The sequence below is a fragment of the Sciurus vulgaris genome (assembly GCF_902686455.1).
Source record: "Sciurus vulgaris genome assembly, chromosome: 6".
Taxonomy (NCBI): domain Eukaryota; kingdom Metazoa; phylum Chordata; class Mammalia; order Rodentia; family Sciuridae; genus Sciurus; species Sciurus vulgaris.
In genome coordinates, this window is record NC_136466.1 from 78,662,906 (window position 1) to 78,679,699 (window position 16,794).

The 16,794-nt window shown below is 32.0% G+C and overlaps 1 protein-coding gene across 3 annotated transcripts in view; it reads left to right on the forward strand.

Moving 5' to 3' along the window:
* FBXL17 (F-box and leucine rich repeat protein 17) overlaps window positions 1-16,794 on the forward strand; it is a 544,511-nt gene that overhangs the window by 369,189 nt on the left and 158,528 nt on the right. Inside the window, exon 7 of one of the 3 annotated variants that reach the window (XM_079143522.1) lies at window positions 15,209-15,285. The exons of the other annotated variants lie outside the window; for them this stretch is intronic. Coding sequence (XP_078999648.1) covers window positions 15,209-15,285 — 77 coding nt within the window. The remainder of the gene's footprint in view (window positions 1-15,208; window positions 15,286-16,794) is intronic. 3 annotated transcript variants of the gene reach the window in all.

The window sequence follows — 16,794 nt, forward strand, 5'->3', positions numbered from 1 at the left end:
AAAAACCCTGTAGTGTTTGTTTGGTTATCTAGTTTGAATTTTGAATTTTATATGTGTTGAATTTTAATTGATGCTTTAAAAGATTGGTGACCACTTCTTTTTCTTGAAATCCGTGTTTACAGAGAGTTCCTTAATACCTAATATATGATTGCTTAACATAAATTACCTAGATCATAGGTGAATCATTTTATGTGAAACAGAAATATAATTTACAATGGAGTGACAAATGGCACAGTCTCAGGTTAAATTTTCTTAAACTTCTTTTGTTCTGTTCTTACTTATGATTAGAGAAAATTATTAAGACTTTATCTCTCCAGTAGTACTAAGAATCTTCATATTAATTTAAAAATTTCAGGAGTTTCGTATGTTTCAGTGAAAACTTTTATGTACACAGTACATGTATTTGTGAAAATCAATAGACTGCATGTTTTTTAAAATTGGGCAATTCATTTAAATATTTAGAAATAGACTAAAGGGATATGAATTGGAAAAGAAGAACTCAAACTATTCCTGTTTGCTGATGACATGATTATATATTTAGAAGAATCTGGAAATTCCACCAGAAAACTCTTAGAACTCATAAGTGAATTCAGTAAAGTAGCAGGTTACAAGATCAATGCCCATAAATCCAACGCATTTTTATACATAAGTGATGAATCTTCAGAAAGAGAAATTAGGAAAACTACCCCATTCACAATAGCCTCGAAAAAAATAAAATACTTGGGAATCAATCTCACAAAAGAGGTAAAAGACCTCTACAATGAGAACTATACAACACTAAAGAAAGAAATTGAAGAACACCTTAGAAGATGGAAAGATCTTCCATGTTCTTGGATAGGAAGAATTAATATTGTCAAAATGGCCATACTACCTAAAGTGCTATACAAATTCAATGCAATTCCAATTAAAATCCCAATGACATACCTTACAGAAATAGAGCAAGCAATTATGAAATTCATCTGGAAGAATAAGAAACCCAGAATAGCTAAAGCAATCCTTAGCAGGAAGAGTGAAACAGGGGGTATTGCAAAACCAGATCTTCAACTCTACTACAAAGCAATAGTAACAAAAATGGCATGGTATTGGTACCAAAATAGAAAGGTAGATCAATGGTACAGAATAGAGGACACGGACACAAACCCAAATAAATACAATTTTCTCATACTAGACAAAGGGGCCAAAAATATGCAATGGAGAAAAGATAGCCTCTTCAACAAATGGTGCTGGGAGAATTGGAAATCCATATGCAACAGAATGAAACTAAACCCATATCTCTCACCATGCACGAAACTAAACTCAAAATGGATTAAGGACCTTGGAATCAGACCAGAGACCCTGCAGATTATAGAAGAAAAAGTAGGTCCAAATCTTCACCTTGTTGGCTTAGGATCAGACTTCCTTAACAGGACTCCCATAGCACAAGAAATAAAAGCTAGAATCAACCACTGGGATAGATTCACACTAAAAAGCTTTCTCTCAGCAAAGGAAACTATCAGCAATGCGAAGAAAGAGCCTACAGAGTGGGAGAATATCTTTGCCAATCATACTTCAGATAGAGCACTAATCTCCAGAATCTATAAAGAACTCAAAAAACTCTACTCCAAGAATTCAAATAATCCAGTTGACAAATGGGCTAAGGAAATGAATAGACACTTCACAGAAGAAGATCTACAAGCAATCAACAAACACATGGGAAAATGTTCAACATCTCTAGTAATAAGAGAAATGCAAATCAAAACCACCCTAAGATTCCATATCACCCCAATTAGAATGGCAATTATCAAGAATATGAGCAACAACAGGTGTTGGCGAGGATGTGGGGAGAAAGGTACACTCATACATTGCTGGTGGGGCTGCAAATTAGTGCAGCCACTCTGGAAAGCAGTGTGGAGATTCCTTAGAAAACTTGGAATGGACCCTCCATTTGACCCAGCTATCCCACTCCTTGGCCTATACCCAAAGGACTTAAAATCAGCATACTACAGAGATACAGCCACATCAATGTTCATAGCTGCTCAATTCACAATAGCCAGACTATGGAACCAACCTAGATGCCCTTCAATTGATGAGTGGATAAAGAAACTGTGGTATATATATACAATGGAATATTACTCAGCCATAAAGAATGATAAAATTATGGCATTTGCAGGCAAATGGATGAAATTGGAGAATATCATGCTAAGTGAGATAAGCCAATCTCAAAAAGCCAAAGGACGAATGATATCGCTAATAAGTGGAGGATGACACATAATGGGGGGGAGGGAAGGGTTAGTGTTAGGGTTAGAGTTAGGGTTAGGGAGGGGGCAAGTATGGAGGAAGGAAGTACTGTATAGAGGGTAAAGAGGGGTGGGAGGGGTGGGGGGAAGGGAAAAAATAACAGAATGAATCAAACAACATTACTCTATGTAAATTTATGATTACACAAATGGTATGCCTTTACGCCATGTACAGAGAGAAAACATGTATCCCATTTGTTTACAATAAAATAAATAAATAAATAAATAAATATTTAGAAATAGCAAAAGAAAAGAAATCCCACCTTTTTTTCTTCTTCTTCTTCTTTTTTTAACCAGCAATTGAAGAAAATTCTGCTGAGAGTTTCATGGTTTTCAGCTTTTACTGTTTGCTGACTAAGGCACCAAATTTTTTAAGAATGCTCTTGATGATAGCATAAGCAGCATATCTTGTTAAGTCACAGTATTATGTAATGTTTTCCACTAAATATTTAGATAGGGTAGAAACCTTAAAGGAAAAGCCTAATGCTAACAGAGGAAGTCATGGTTTGGGTGGATTTTCAATTGATTATCAACTTTTAGTTCAATTCATGAAAGAATGCAGGGGCCTACATATAATGTAGTGTTCAGGACCTTATGAAATGACATTTCCTGAAGTTATTTGGTTAGTTTTAGATACCTGGATTGTTTGAAATAAAGGTGATAAAGAGAGTAGCTATGAAGATATCCCAAAGAACTGGCATATGGATTGGTTTTATGTGGGCCCAAAAAGCTATTGCAAAGGGATCTGCACCAATTATTGCCTGTAAAATGAATAAATTACAACATATATATGTATAATGTATTGGGGGAAATGAGTCTATATTTTAAAAGTTCAGAATATACCCCTTTTTGGAATTTATTCTAATTTAGGCTAAAGATATGGGGTTTTACTTTTTTGTCTGTCATAACACTTAGATTTTGTCTTAGCCAATTATATATCTTAATTGCAATTAGTTTGTTACCTTTGTATATCAAATTCCTTGGAGGCATATATGTAATCCAGTGATTAATTACATGTTTTAAGGCTCTGAGTTAGTTTCCTTGACTATTGTAACAAATTACCGCCACTTTATTCTTTAGAAACAAAACAAAAAAAATTATTCTCTCACAGTTGTGGAGTACAAAAGTCCAAAAATCAGTTTTACTGGGCTAAAACCAGTGTCAGCAAGGGAATATGGGGGACAATTCCTTTTCTTTCCAGCTTGTGGTAGTCACCTGCATGTCTCTGTGGCCACATCATTCCAGTCTGCCAACATGGTAATATTGCTTTCTCCTCTCTATCAGTGTCAACTCTTTATCTTCCTAAGTATCTTTGTGGTTACACTTAGGGCCAATCTAGATAATGCAAGATAAAATCTCCCTATCTCACAATCATATTTGCATTGATACTTTTAAAAATAAAACACTTGGAGATTCCATGGATATTGGTCTGATATCTTTGGGGGCCATTATTCAGTCTACTACAGGTGTGTTTTTTGTTGTTGTTGTTTTTTTATATATGCCAGATTCTATGCTTAGAACTAAATAATAATACTTAACATTGAGTTGTGTAGTGTGTGCCAGGTGCTATCCTATGTACTTGCCTTTTTTTTTCTAATTAGGAGAAAAAATTGACTAATTTAACATAAACTTATTGAACCATACATTTCTTTCTCGCATATGTCAACTATGAAAGCCCTAGAGAGCTAGTTTTCTGAGAAATGCACTTTAGGAAAAAGTATCCTATTCTAAATAACACTACCTTATTTGTATGAATGTTAAAGTTGACAAGATCATTCCCTTTGGAAAGAAATTTGTCCTTATCCATCTTTTTATCCACAAACTTAATGGAACAGTAGTTGTTAGTAAATGCTTCTTGAATGAGTAAAAGCATCTTCACAAACATTATGAAATGTAACCTCCATAAAGTCTTTGGAGGTAGTTGTTGTAATTTCCATTTTACAGAAGAGACTTAGAGAAGATGAATTACATTCCCAATTTCAGAGTCATGCTCTAAACACACACACACACACACACACACACACACACACACACACACACACGGAGTTTTGACAGTCTAAACATCAGAGACATATTTTCATTGTCTATAACCAATTGGTTTTCTACATGAAACATTAAAATTTAGTGAATTCTGATGCACCTAAATATCATCTTCATTTTATTATTGTACTGTTACTAACCATGAATGATATTTTTAAAAGTTTTAACTATGTTTAAAAGTTCTTTAGGGTCAGTTTCGCATGGATAAAGATCAAAATGGTATTAAAAAGTGGGGGGAAATTTTCGGAATGATAGAAAATATTTTGATACTTTCTTGAAACTTCAGCTTTTCCCCAGAAATGTCTTAAGCATATCTCTTCTTGTAGCTTTTTTTGAATATTATATTTTTAAAAAATTCATTGATATTATAAATCTTATATATAATTGTGCACTTTATTTTAGTTTCTTAAAAGTTTATCCTAAAATCTTATCCCACTTGAAGCTTTTCAGCACTGAATTACAGAAATTCTTCAGGGTGAATGTAATCCAAACTTTGTATTATTTTTCTCTATATATTTTTACCTTACCACCTCTCTCAAACATTTTTTTCATAATTTTATATGCATTTCTAGTAGAATAGGGCAGAATATAAGTAAACAGAAAATTTAGGCCTTTAGTAATTATGCAGTAAGTAAATTATTAATTCCCTCTTTTTCCTCCATATTCTATTCACATATTTAAATCAAACCAGTAATTCAAGTAATGCTTACTTCAGTATATATCATATTTACCAGTTTGCTTACATTTTAACCTTCTGTGATTTCTTTCCAGAGTATGACATACCATTGAGTTGCCATTACTTTTTCCCAAAGTCTAAAATGTTGCCAAATGGGCCAAGTGTGTTGTGTATCTGAGGACCTGCACTTACCTTTCAACTAAAAGTCACCCAAAAAAGTATGTTCTGTGTTTTTCTGTGGCGTTGTATCAACCAGGGAAGAATTCATGATATCCTCAGGACCTAGAGAAGCAGTTGACTCACATTTGCCTGATATGCCTTTTAAATGCCTGGCATTGCTCTCACTTCTTTATTCCATTAATGTCTTTAGAAATTAATAAACTCTTTCCCCAGAACCCTCAAGCTTGCTCAGAATGCCAGAATGTATTTCTTTATTTAGTTAGGTACTTGAGAGAAGTGTTTTCTTGCTTGCTTGCTTGCTTGCTTTTTTTTTTTTTTTTTTTTTTTGAGAGAAGTGTTTTCTATAGAGCAGAAATTTTAATACTGTTACTCCATTCTACTATGTGGTTTGTTGATTATGCAGACAAATCTTTGGTGACCATAATAATAAACAGTGGAACATTTAGAAATATGTCAGAGATATACATTCTTTATCTTAATTTATCCTTAAAAATAAAATAAAGCTGAATACTAGGACTGGGAGTATTGCTTGTTCCTGCTGGTTGTCAGACACGATGTTTCCTGCATATGTATCCACTGTCTGAAACTGATAGTGAAATGTACCTACTTCATTCTTCATGTTTACTGACTGTCTTGCTTTTGCAACTTTCTGCAAGGAAAAAACGGGAAATTCTTCCCCCCTATGGTTTTTCCCAGTCTTAGGCACTGGTTTCATTAGCTTTCCTCCACTTTCCCTATGAACAAAAAGATTTGTTTTCCCTTCATAGTATATACACTGGTTCAGGCAAATCAACTTGGATATTAGTGATTTTTTTGTATTTCAGATGCTAAACTGCTAAATTCCTTTATTTGTGCACTTACTCCAATTATGTATTTATCAATTCAGTGACAATATTGGTAAGGGAAAGGTGTATTAGGAATTATCTTTATAAACACTTATGCATAGGTGCACTCTATATTGCTACTTCTTTAATTACAAATTAGATTATTTATAATCAAAATTTTTATCTTTGCTAGATAAATTTAAAAGTTTAGAAAGAAACCTTTAGAACTATACTTTACAGGCAAGTGGGCTTTTTAACATCAGTAATCATTGGACTAGCCTGATAGCCAGAAAAGCTAAGGAAGATTCAAAAAACTTTCCCTGGAATTTCTAAATCTCATCCTTTTGCAATTACTTGAGTGTTAATAAAACAGTATGCAGGACTTTGTTTCTCTATTCTTCAGGCAAATAAAAATTAACTGAAATCACCTACCATTCTTCCTTTAGGATTTAATAATGTAACCTGCACACTTGTCATGAAAGAACTGTTGATTAATGCCCCTGTTATCATTTGTAGAAACACATACAGATTTTTAAGTGTAAATATTATATCTTTGTTCTTAATAAAAAGTTTTCTCTTGTGTAAACAACTAAACTTGACCTGCTGCTCTCTTTCCTATAAATGTTAGAACAAAAATGATTCACCTTTGACATGAACATTAATATGTAATAGTGTAAGGGGAAATGGGAGTAAAGCAGTGGCAATCCCAGAGCTTTGGAAGCAGGTTTTATGTATTCATCAGTAATGATCATTAAAACTCAAAGGGCTCAGAGTTCAGTCTAGCTAAGTATCAAAAAGGTCAAATTTATGTAGTGTCCCTGTTTTCCTCAAGCTTGTGGGATCTCCTTACCTTTCTGAATGAATAGATGGATTATTTTCTTCCTGGTATTAACACTTTTCCTGCTTCCTAATCTAAAACTACTATTTATCCCTTTCTTTTTAGAAACTAAGAAGCCTTGACTATTCAGATCTTATTGCAGAATTAGTTTTACAAAACCTATACTTAAAATCTCCCATAAAATTATTTTTGTTAGTTTTTTATCAGGCTAGGAGGTTACTAGCCCTAAAAATCAAAGTGCAGACTTCCTGAGTACAAGTGCTTAAAGCATATGGGAAATATTTGGAATGAAGATGCTGACCTGCTTTCCTTTGTATTTGATTATATCTATCTAATTATAAGCACTCAAAGCCATCAAATTAGTGTCCTCTTCATTCCTTTTTAAAACAACAAAATTATTTTCTTTTTCATATCACTAAAATCATTTTCTTCAAAATTTTGAGTAGTACATTGCAGTGTCATTGTTAGCTAAAGTGAGAAACCATCCCTTTAGCTTTTATAAATTGTCTTTACCTCCTGTGTTCTATAGTCTTCTGAGAATTTGGCTTATCCAAAAAGAGATTTTGTGCCTTCCCAAATGAGAAGGAAACCTTTTGTCAGCATCTTGTCTGAGTTGCCTCCTTGACTACACAGGTCATGGGAGGTCTATGTTGAACATTAGTCTTTGGCTGTATCACAAAACTGGTATTGAAGAACAGGCCAACTCCCAGAGTACAAGGGTTAAAGAGGCAATTAGTCACTACAAAGCAGAGTTGTGGCTGTCTTCTGGTGAGGAACTGCTTAACTCTTTCATGAATAATGCCTGAAATCTCTCTCACTTTCTCATGCTTTTATAGTCCACTAAAATAGGCAGCCAATTTAAATTAAAGGTGAGTTTAAAATATAATATGTATTTAACATAAAATATGTATTTACTAAAAATATGAATTGAGACTTTCATATCAATAAATGAACAGAAATGGACAGGGATTATCATCTGTTTTATAGTCCATCTAAATGGAACAGTATTCATTTTAACTATTTGGAAACCTACCAAGTCTCTTTAAAATATTGCAAGCTTTACTATAAATGCTCTCTTATTATGGTGATAGAAGTGGTTTTGAGATTACCATATTTTAGCTAACTGACTTTTTTGCAGGAAAGGAATGGCTTCTGATGAATTATGACTCACTAAAGTGGGACATAGTTTTTAATGTTTGTATGTCTGTTTTTCTTAAGGTCCTGGACTTTAGCTTCAATACAGTACATTTTTATTACATGTAGGATGATAAAATATTCTCTACTGCCCTCCATATTAACATATGTCAGATGCCATAAAGATAGCACTGGCCTTAACTGTACCAAAAATTTTTGAAGTGTCTGGATTCCCCTAGAATTATTGGCTGTGAATTGATGGAATCCCCCCTACAAACAAACAAACAAAAAACCTTAACAGAAGAAGGTTGTTGTTTTTTACATTTGCTATTTCAAAGTATTTATATTCGTTTCCTATTAAAGGATGAATAAATTGGTGAATTATTAAGTTACCTTTAATTTTTTTTCTTTGCTTCCTTTCTACTCTTCCATTAATCCTGAACTACTACTATCTTCTGTTGATTTTTAGTAATTATAGAGATGGTGATACGTGATTTTTCTCCTTTTAGGTATGAACATTAATTTTAACAATAACAATAAAAATTTAGTATCCTCCTTGAAGGATTTAAGTATTATATCTACCACTTTATAATAACATGACTGATAATACCTTTTAGTATTTCTAATACGTAGTTTACATTCCATAAACATTGTTGAATTAAATAAATAAAAGCTTAGCACCTTTTTTTTTGTCTCTTGCATATTCTGAGGAATGCTTCTAAAAAGTTAACTAAGATTATTACATAATGTTTAGTGTAGTTGTGGATGAAACAATGACTAAAATTAAAAGCAAATTAAAAAAATAAAATGTGTATTTTTCAGTATTATAGGCTTAAGTTTATCTGAAAAACATTTTAAAGCATCCCAAGAACATTGAAATTGAATTAAAACCTACATTTACTGTATAAACGTATCATGGTGATCATTTCTAAATATCTTAGAAAATATTATTTCACTATTGTATTACTCCTTCAGTACTGAATTCTACTTACTGTCCAGTAGGAAATCTACCTAATATTAAGAGTCTCTGAGGGTGGTCCAGAAAGAAATTAGCAAATGATAACATCTACTGTGCCTCCTTGCCCTCAGTGGTGTAATATCTCTGCTAGCAAAGGTGCAAACCCATAGAATTTAAGTTTTATTAGCAGTTCACTTTATAGCCACTTTTTTGGTATGTCTCATTTATAAATAAGACTGAAATAAGTTACTACTATTCTCAATTTTTAAACTTTCAATTCTTCTCTGTTTGACAAAATGGGCATCAGTTTGCCACTGTTTAAGTAGCAAAATGCCTTAGTAAGCCTCAGATTTACTAATCAGATATTGGCTTTCCAAAGAGTAACACTGGATAAGCAAGAACTTTATGAGTGTCCTGAGATAATTGTCATGAACTGGTGGGGCTGGTGACATTTTGCATGTCACTCCTAGTCTTTGCCACTGTTTATATTAAGAACAGCCTTTGAGCAAATGGTATAGTGTTTTAATTGAAAATTAACCTTTAAAAAATATTTTGGCAAATATCCTTTCTATGAAAATATCTTTAGAAGTTTATGTGAAAAATTGACTTGAGTATGTATTTGGTGCTCTGTTGTGAATGGAATTGTATAGAAGAGCATTTACAAGACTGTGCTATAAAATACAAAGTTTACTCATTAAATCACCTTAGTGCCATCTGTCATGTTCCTGAAGTAATCTTACATTTGTCATTTATATGCAGTTGTTTAAAGATAAAAATAACTATTTCATGCTGTTTATGTGAAATTAAGCTATCCTGTTACTGTAAAAAGTACCTATAAATATAATGCTTATAAATGAAATTGTATCCAAGTATAATAATGGAAAACATGCTACTAATAGATTCTTGAATTGACCCATCTTATAAATGTTTATGTGTAAATCTATCTTTGCCCATAGAAATCTTTTATGTTGTGCATTTTCTGAGAGCAGGGTATACCTGTAAATCATGAACATTCATTTATTGTACTGGGATTGGATTATTCTTCAGTAAAACTCAATTCTGGGCCTTAGAAAAATCAATCAGATCTCATTATTCTTTTTGTAAGATGCCAAATTATGTTTTGGTGACCCCTGCTATCATTTAAATGACCTATGTATGAATTAGGATGAACTTCTGCAGCACACAATTGGACTATTTTCTCCCTTGTCACTCTCTTTAGATCTTGTAAACTTTTTTCAGGTGCATGACTGTGTGTGTGTGTGTGTGTGTGTGTGTGTGTGTGTGTGTATAGATAGGGTGGTTCCTATCTATATTATATAGCCTCTCTTGTTGGCTTGTTTAATTTCAAGAAATGATGAAAATGAAATTCTATTTCTAAACTCCTACATAGATCACTTTTACAGTGTATTTGCTTTTCAGGAGTTTTGAGTTTTGAACTACATGTTTATTCAACTTTAAACATACCTACCGTCTTGTTGCACTTACTTATCAATTACTTTACAGTACTCTTTATAATTATTTTTGGTTTAAATCTGTGGGGTTGTTTTAGTCCTGTTGTGTTTTTTCTTCTGCTTAAAGATATATCTGTTACTCAAATATGAAAGTGACTTAGGAAAGAACATCCAAAAGTTTATTTAGAAATTCACCAAGCTACACGCTAATGCCTCTGTAATGGGGACATTTCTTTTCACACCTCTAAGGTGATTGAGCCTGTCCTTTAAAGTGAGATTTGCAAACTAGTGTCTGGCAGCTCCAATTAGCTTCTTTTTGGTTTGAAGTACATCACAAACAGTAACAAGGTCTCCTAGGACACTCCTCTTGCAAGGAATGTAGTCATATTTCCTCATTAATTCTTTTCAATTGTCACTAATGCCATGTTCCAGTTTTTGAGTAGGAGACAAAAAACATAAAAATTTGGTATGTAAGTAGAATGGGCCATTGTTTTCCATAATTCAAGGCTCTTTTGAATTCCTTTGATAGTTTTGAAGCTTACACAGCTTAATTCATTAACCTTTACCCTTCATATAAATCAGGTGATTAGGAATCTACTGCTAAGGAGACAGATTTTTCTCTCCACTGAAACTAAGTAATGCCTTCTCTGCTTTAAAAAAAAAAAAATATGTAATTTACAAAAGTAACCTTTCTGTTACTTTTCAAATTTTATCAAATGTTTCAAGTGCATTTTTTAGAACATTATCAAAAGCAAGTGAGCATAAAATTGCATTATTATCAAAAATAATTATGGATGCTTTGGATACTTTGGTGCAGGTTTTCTGCCACTTTTCTGTATTCTAAACTAGTTTTCCTATATGTACTCAACAGCTGTTACTCAAGAATTTACAATGGTAGCAATTTTTTAAAAATTATCTTTAGACCACTGCCAAAACATAAAAGCAAGAAAATAATCCAAGGAGAGACAATTCAGAATAAACTAAAGAGTATTTAAATAAACCTAGGATGTTTGCTTTGGAAAAATGTTTTTATATGAACCCTCATTTTAGAAAGAATGATGATATAGGATCTACAAAAAGATAGGTGGTTGTTCTGTGGTTCCTTATAGGTGAGACTAGAATGTATGTCTTTTCCTATTTCCTTTTGTGAAAGATATGTCCTTTATTTCTCAGAACTTGGGAAGATGGTTTAATAAGCTTAGTTATACTTGACATACATGAGCTACTTAAATGGTATTTGCTTTTCTTTGGCCTTTTTCCACTATGCCCTTTTCCCATATTATGAATTTCTCCTTAATAAACTTAAAGATTGTCATGTTCCCTAAGGATATTGTTCTTTCTCTGAGTTTTATAATTCTTTATGTTATCATGTGTGAAGTGTGAAATCTTTGAATGTACTGATCTATATAGAATGTTGGTCATGTATTATTCTGAGGTTTGTCTTCAAGGATAATGAGGATGGGGAGGGGGAAAAGGGAAAAATTTGAACACTAGTTACTGAGTTAGGGTTTCATGGCTTGTTTCTACAGACAAATCTGTAATTCTTCACTGAGATTATTAAATATTCTCTTACATCTGTGAGTAGGAAAGGGACTGAAAAAGCAAAGATTTTAAATGTAGTCTTCAGTTCTGTCACTCCTCACTTAGACTGTTTTTGCAAACATTTTTACCTTTTTTTATTGCCATTTAAAAATGCATCTTTAGTATGAATGTGTAACACCATTTCATAAGTGCAATAAAAGATGTGGGGGGAAAAAAGCAAGTAACAAAATAAAAGCAACAACAACAACAAAATGGCCTTTAAAATTTACATAAATACCTGTCATCAAAAAATTAATTACTCCAGGGCTGGGGTTGTAGCTCAGTGGTAGAGCACTTGCCTAGCATGTGTGAAGCACTGGGTTCAATTCTCAGCACCACATATAAATTAAAACAATAATAAAATAAAGATCCATCAACAACTAAAAGAAAATTTTTAAAAATGTTCAAAAATATTACTCTGGTTTACCACTGTTTTCTGCATACATACTCTGTAGCAAACTGACAATTGCTTTGATGGTAATGACTAGAGCAAAGACTATGTAAAACAGAGTAAATGTGGTTTGTAGGCTTGTGTTATGATAGTTATATATTCTGGAATGAACTGTAAAAGTTGCAAGAGAAAAGGACAGTCATCACCCATGGTCTCTCATCATGACCACTTATCCCCACATTGCTGCTTTTAGACACTAGCTAGGGATGTGCAGTGGTATTCCATTTCCATCAATTTACAATAACAGGAAAACACAAACCACTTCCATTTTCTACTCTCAAAACAATAGCTATTTTTATTTATTTGCTATTTATGTTAGCCATTCAGTTTTGTGTTTTAACATTATATTGAGTTTCAGTTCACAGTCACAGAACTTAGAGTTTCTCTCCTCAAATATCACATCCATGAATGATCTAAAATTAAATTTTGCTACAAATCCTCCAAGGAATAATTTTTGCCTCCATAAATTTTTATTCCAGGAATAGCCCAACTTTGGACATAACTTATAATACACAGGCTCTGATTACAGGGCAATTAAACACATTTGGAAATCCTGTATAACTGAACATTCAAGAACGAAGCAAAAATTCTGGGTGATCCTTTGTAATAGCAAAGCACTCTCCTTCTTGTATTTCTCTCTCTCTTTATTATTATTTTTTTTTGTCTTAGAAATACTACTTCTTAATCATGTGTTATCTCTTGGTATTACCTCTTGAGTAAGCTACATAATTGTATGTTATCTATTCATAATCATCCATACTTCCTGAATCTTTCTGTCACACAGGGAGGAAACCTGATTGTTGCAGCCTTTAATCAGTTTTGGGGAAATCTTCATCTAGTGATTGATTATCTTCTTTTATATAAGTATTGGTTCTCATATGAAACAGCATTTGATCTTTCTTGTACAGTAAAATTGATTCGTTATTCTCTACCTATATATCTCCAATGTTCATATATACTTTAGCATATCTAATATTGAATCAAGTAGATGGAACACAAATAGGATATTGCCTTTGTTTAGAGTTTTTCCATAATCAGACATAAAATCAGACATTTTGAACTATTTGAATAGAGCATGAGAACAAAATATAATTCACAAAATATAATTGTGGTCATCACAAACTTTTAAATCTACTAATTTGTTTTTGATAAGTTTCAAGGAAAACAGTAAGATATGTATCTATGATATTACAGAAAATGGTTAGGTGTTTTTAACTACTTAGGATTTTGCAATCATCTAGGGCCTTTCTTTTTATTCCTAGCATATGAAATTGGTTTTTTTAGATTGTATGTAAAACGTGCTTATTGTCTATAATGTTTTGTTTTTGTTTTTAGCCTTTATTTTAAATGAACTTATTAAAATGTTACATTAAAGCTAAATGACATGGGATTAGGTTTAAACATTTCCCTTCACAATAATCTGTATTAATCATAATTGCATTATATTGCTCTTTTAAGTTTTCTGTTGAAGTCATGGAAAAGCTTGTCCATTTTTATCATAAATCTTTTTTTAAAGTAACCCAAAATAGAATGTTTATCATTCCATTAAGACAAATTCTATAAAAATATTTTAAAAGAAAAATATGTCTTCTCTGTAACTAATTTAACCTTCAGTAATGAATTGTGTAGAGAAAAATTGTGTAAAATTTCCTGACATTTTATGAAGATACCTAAAAATAAGCCAGACAGCAAATAAAATATCTGAAAGACAGAGATGGATACATGAGTAATTTTTGATGGATTATACACATAGGTATGAAATCACTTGATCCTTTCTTCCTAGAAAAGGTTAATGATTCTTTTTGCTTTTACCCTTTTACTTAACAGTTATTTATAAAGATTAAAACAGGAACTGCATTGGAGAATGTATATACCTATGTGTCAGTATAATTCTACAGGTTTTTCTAATATTATAAAGAACTGAACCTCAAAATGAATAGTGTTAATCACTATTTTTAATTCTTTTAATTTTTATTATCTTATTATCTGCTAGGGCTATTAGAGCAAAGTGCACCATTCAAAAACCTTTTAATGAAAACCAGAAAAGATTTTAAGTCTTACACATCTATATATTATTAAAATGGCTGAAACCTACATAATGGTTTATTTAAAATAGTAAAAATAAAACATTTTAAGGTAAAAGTTTTTAAGTTCTTCTGTATGAAGATATTTCATCTTTAATTTAGCTTGTGTGTGTGTGTGTGTGTGGTGCTGGGGATCATACCTGGACCTCATGTATACTATGCAAATACTTTACCATTGAACTTCATCCCCAGCCCTGTCTTTCATTTGTAGAAGTTACAGATTTTGATAATGTTTGCCTTATGTTGAATAAAATTTTACAAAATGTGTATTTTTAGTGTTATCAAACTTCAACATTAATAATTGAACAATGAATAATATTGTTATCCATATATAATGATCATCCACTTACATTCTACAGTTTCATTTTAATTATTTTAGTATAAAATGATGTATCTTCATTACATAGCATATGCTTTCTAGTCTTTTTTAATCAATTATAACCTTATAGGAACATCTATTTTTCACATCTTTGGTTTTAAAAAAATGCACTGGTCATAAATATATTTAATTAAAGCCATTTAGGAATTAGAGCATTTAAGTTTAAAGCAGGGAATATAATACTTTTCCTGAAACACCTTGAAAGAGGTTTGTTGAAAGAAGAGAGCTGTGGCATTCATCAAATGCTGACCTCTTCCTGTTATATTTGTGTCCAAACCTCTGCTAATTTAACTTGAAACGCATTAGTGTAACTCATCACTTTTTTGCATGTTTCAGGTGTGTGGAGGTCATTGCAAAGGAAGGACAAAACCTGAAAGAGCTATATTTGGTGTCCTGTAAAATCACAGATTATGGTATGTAATGAGCCATTGCCCTAATTCTTTTCAAGAATAAAAAGTTACAAAATCATTGAAAGTTTTTTCTTAAGAAATCAAGAATTGTCTTATAGAAACTATTTATATTTGCTTATGCTAATTCTAATGAGACCCAAAACAAAACAACAAAAAATTATGACCTTATATCCAGGTAAATGAATGTACACATCAGTTCATTGCCACATGCAATAATACACACTCACTCACATAAACATACATGTGCAGACATAGGATTAAAAAGTATGGTTGAAAGAACTAGGAAGTGAAGATAAATTTTAGAAAACTTAAATGCTTGATATTATGAACATAAGTGAGAAAATTATTATATTGAGTTTTTGTTTGCTTACTTTAATACCATGTCAAATGCACTGCTACTGACATTCTGAATGCTGGCCTGTGTTTAGATATATGGGAAGTAAAAGGTATACATTTGTATGCAACATTTTGAATTGTCTTACTCAATATCCTTTCAAAGTGGAGGAAATATGAAAAATATCAAGTCACGTTGTCACAGTAATAAATAAAAATAACCTATGCCTTCCTTTTTTATTTAGCTTTATGTATAGTTTGTTATTCAATGTGTGTATTCATCCTGAATATAGAGTTTTAACTGGATAGTTGGCATTATAAGAGACTGAGTGGTTTCCTTTTAGGTTTTGTGGTTTTTTTGATTTGTTCATTTAAATTTGACAATATGATGAATATGTTCCTACCTTGAGGGAAATTAATAATCCATTACTTTTTTATTGTTAACTTATGCATATGCTAATGACTTTAATCATAGGAGATTTGTATTTTACCAGTTACCAAATTCATCATTTAGAAAAACTACTAAAGTTATAATAAGTTGTAGAGTACTTATTTAGAATATTCAGGGCCTGGAAATGTAACTCAGTGATAGAGTATTTATCTAGAACATGTGAGACCCTGGGTTGGATCTATGCATGCACACAGAAAGGAATATAAAAATGATTTAAATTTAAAATATCTCTAATTTATGTTCATAGTTTGTTCTTTGAGAATGATAAATGTATCTTTTGTAGATTTATCTATAATGTTTCTGTGTTGTTGAGTTTTCCTTGCAAAGAGGTGTGTTTTTTTTGTTTTGTTTTGTTTTGTTTTGTTTTTGGTGCTGGGGATTTGAACCCAGGGCCTTGTGCTTGCAAGGCAAGCACTCTACCAACTGAGCTATATCCCCAGCCCCAAAAAGGTGTTTTGACATATTTTTTTCCTCGTAGTTTAATGGTTTGACATATTAAATTGTCACTTAGATGTGGTAATCTCTAATACCTACAATATCTCCTATTGTCTAGTTCTTGAAGAGTACTCCCTACCTAGTATGGAGCATATTGAAAATAAATATGCACATGTAGATTTGTTGGTGACTGATACATTCATTCATTCCAAACTCTTGGCATTCAAGGACTTTATGATCAGTCTCACCAGTCTCCTAACTGCTTCTTTGGTCCTATGGTGTATTTCTCCCCT